At 28.4% G+C, this 2649-nt stretch overlaps 1 protein-coding gene across 1 annotated transcript; it reads right to left on the bottom strand.

Moving 5' to 3' along the window:
- Positions 1-1385: 1385 nt before the first annotated feature.
- LOC111625183 (E3 ubiquitin-protein ligase CBL-B-B-like) lies at positions 1386-2406 on the bottom strand. Its single transcript, XM_023368245.1, has one exon. The coding sequence runs from the start codon at positions 2157-2159 to the stop codon at positions 1608-1610; it is 552 nt and encodes a 183-aa protein (XP_023224013.1). The 5' UTR covers positions 2160-2406; the 3' UTR covers positions 1386-1607.
- Positions 2407-2649: the final 243 nt, after the last annotated feature.

Raw genomic sequence — 2649 nt, 5'->3', positions numbered from 1 at the left:
GAGATAAATACAAGTTATTTTAAAATATATTATTTGACTTTTGGTGATTTTATCAAGTTTTCCAAATCATATTATAATGCATGATATAATATCAAGGATACAAACATTTCAACTAATGTTTATAATTTCTATACTTACTTTCCATTTCTAGCAATTCCTATAAAAATTCTAAAACAGATCGAGAATTGGCCATATTTTATAGGTTCTAAAAATTAATATTTGCACAGAAGAAAAGGTCTCTTAATATGACTACGGTATTTATTACAAAGGATTCTTTTAACACATACAAAACTGTTACAACATAGAACAGAACAGTGCATTGAATCGTATTTATTACGATGTTTAATATAAAATAGCAAATGTAAATATCACTAAGACAAAACTTTTAAATATTTTCTATACAATTCAAGAAGCCACAATGAGACAACTACAGATGTATCTGCATTTTGCTATAAATTAGTTAATAAAAAGTGATTTACAATATTAAACAGTAGAAATTTTAATAATGATTCTGGCAAAAGTATGTTTTTATGTTCTAAAATGTTAACTGAAAGAACCTAGTTAGTTTATACTTATGTGAAAGTAGAGACCAATTTTAAAAATGTGTCATCACAATAATACCTCCATAATTCCCTAGTAGTGTGTTATTTGATTAATCTCAGATATCTTACTGAAATGCAAATAATAAAGCAAATTACAAATATCCATGAAATAACTGTACAGCTGTTGATCCTATCCAAATGAAATGAAATTATTATTCCAAGTTTCACAGTGTTACAAATTACCAAATTTTGTATGAAACATAGGTCTGGTAAATCATTTGCATTTTCATCTATCACCATGCTACTGTTCTTTTTTTCCTAAATTGAATTTAATTTTTAAACAATTGAAAACATTCAAAAGATCCATAACTAAATATACTGACTGACCTCATAAAAGAAAATGTCCATAAATACTTCCAGGTGGGGAAGCTATTTTAAAGAAAAATGTAAAGATGTTTGTATGTAATAATTTTTAAAATAATGCTCTCTTTAATGTCAATCTCATTATTTTTATGACAGATGTTATGTAACTTATTTTTATTCTTATTTTTAAAAATCTGAAAAACTTTTAATACCTATTATTTTTATATTTCAATTTAGTTAAAATAAAACATCCTACATGCAAATCCATATGTTTATACGTGTGTTTGCAAGATAAACCCAATCATATTGTCAGATAATACAATTTAAAACTGAAAACACATTATTTACATGTAATTGTATGAGCTGATACAACTATAATATGCAATATATTGATTTATCATATTACATATTTAAACCAGCACAAATGTTATAAATACACAGAATCTTTGAATATTTATTATAATAAAAAAGTGAAAATATGATTCCGAATTTGTGAATTTTGTCTCTTTTGTTTTCAATTATGGAAAAAATTATGATTATAATTTTTATGGAAACACCGTTTAAAATAATTGACACTTGAATAATGATAACAAGGACAAGATAACTTATAACACACCTTTATATATATAAATTTTTGGATCATTTAAAGACCACAAAAGCATTCTCTTTTTGAAAAAAGAGAATCTTTTGACTACTTTTGACTTACCTGTCACCAAAAGAATTTTTCCAGAATTCGGCAGCATCGCTCTTGGTGATGCGAAAAGTATCACCCGCGTAGTTTCCATTTGGATAAACCGCCTTAAGTTCAGAAAGCATGTGGCTGAAAACTAAACTAAGTTTAGTTAGATTTCTTCGATAATGTGAGGTTTCATCGAACATTTTCTCTTTGCCTTCCTTGAATAGTTTGATTGCCTGCTTACATTTGCGATTTAGATTTTCTATAAAGATCCTAAAGTATTCATTTTCATTTAAAAAGTGCATTTTATCTTCATGTTTCACATAAATCAGTCTAAGATGTTGATAAGTATCGGGTAGTATATCTAATATGAAGGGAGGACTATTTTTTAGGTTCATTTTTGAATGTTGACACAACTTTACCACTTTGTCCATTAATTTCCAAGTTTTTTCAATCGTTCTACGGTCGATAACAAATTTGGGCGGTGCCATGGCTTCCGAAAATGCACCCTGAAGACGACTGAAAAGCGAACTGATGTTCATCGCTTGCAAGTTCTTCGTCTTGTTACTCACCGCCATCTTGATTCGCCGAACGATTCATTTTCAATTTAATACTGCTCCATTGCTTTTTTTCCTTCTCCGCTATCTAATAAAAAACTATCTAACGAAAACGACCATAAGAATCGACGATTGTAATATACTTTCAAATATAATCCACGTAATTTGGCTTCACTCCTCTTGTCACCGCAGACGACACCACCACTGCAATCGACATAAAGCCTTAGTTACTAAACAGGCCGTTGAGAGGCGGGCATGCTTCATTGTCATAAACGGCCACATCATTTCCGATTCATTCATAAATTCTCAAATTATTATTTTTTTCTCTTTCAGTTTTATATTATTAAAGTAAAATTAATGTCTAATACTAATATTTAATTACATATTTCATTAAATTTATATTTCATCATTATATAGTGTCATGTTAATGATGTAATTTGACATGTCAGAAGTCATATCGAAATTACAGCGAATCACGTAGGCTAATGCCATGTAAATTTACATCTTTGTT

Source organism: Centruroides sculpturatus, unplaced genomic scaffold (genome assembly GCF_000671375.1).
Source record: "Centruroides sculpturatus isolate CEXI.00-Female unplaced genomic scaffold, Cexi_2.0 scaffold258, whole genome shotgun sequence".
Lineage (NCBI taxonomy): Eukaryota > Metazoa > Arthropoda > Arachnida > Scorpiones > Buthidae > Centruroides > Centruroides sculpturatus.
Note: the sequence above shows the minus strand (reverse complement) of the source record. Positions and strands in the feature narration are given on the sequence as shown.

What these genes read in the sequence shown, in the direction of transcription:
- LOC111625183 (XM_023368245.1), bottom strand. Translation starts at nt 2,159, where the DNA reads ATGGCGGTGAGTAACAAGACGAAGAACTTGCAAGCGATGAACATCAGT.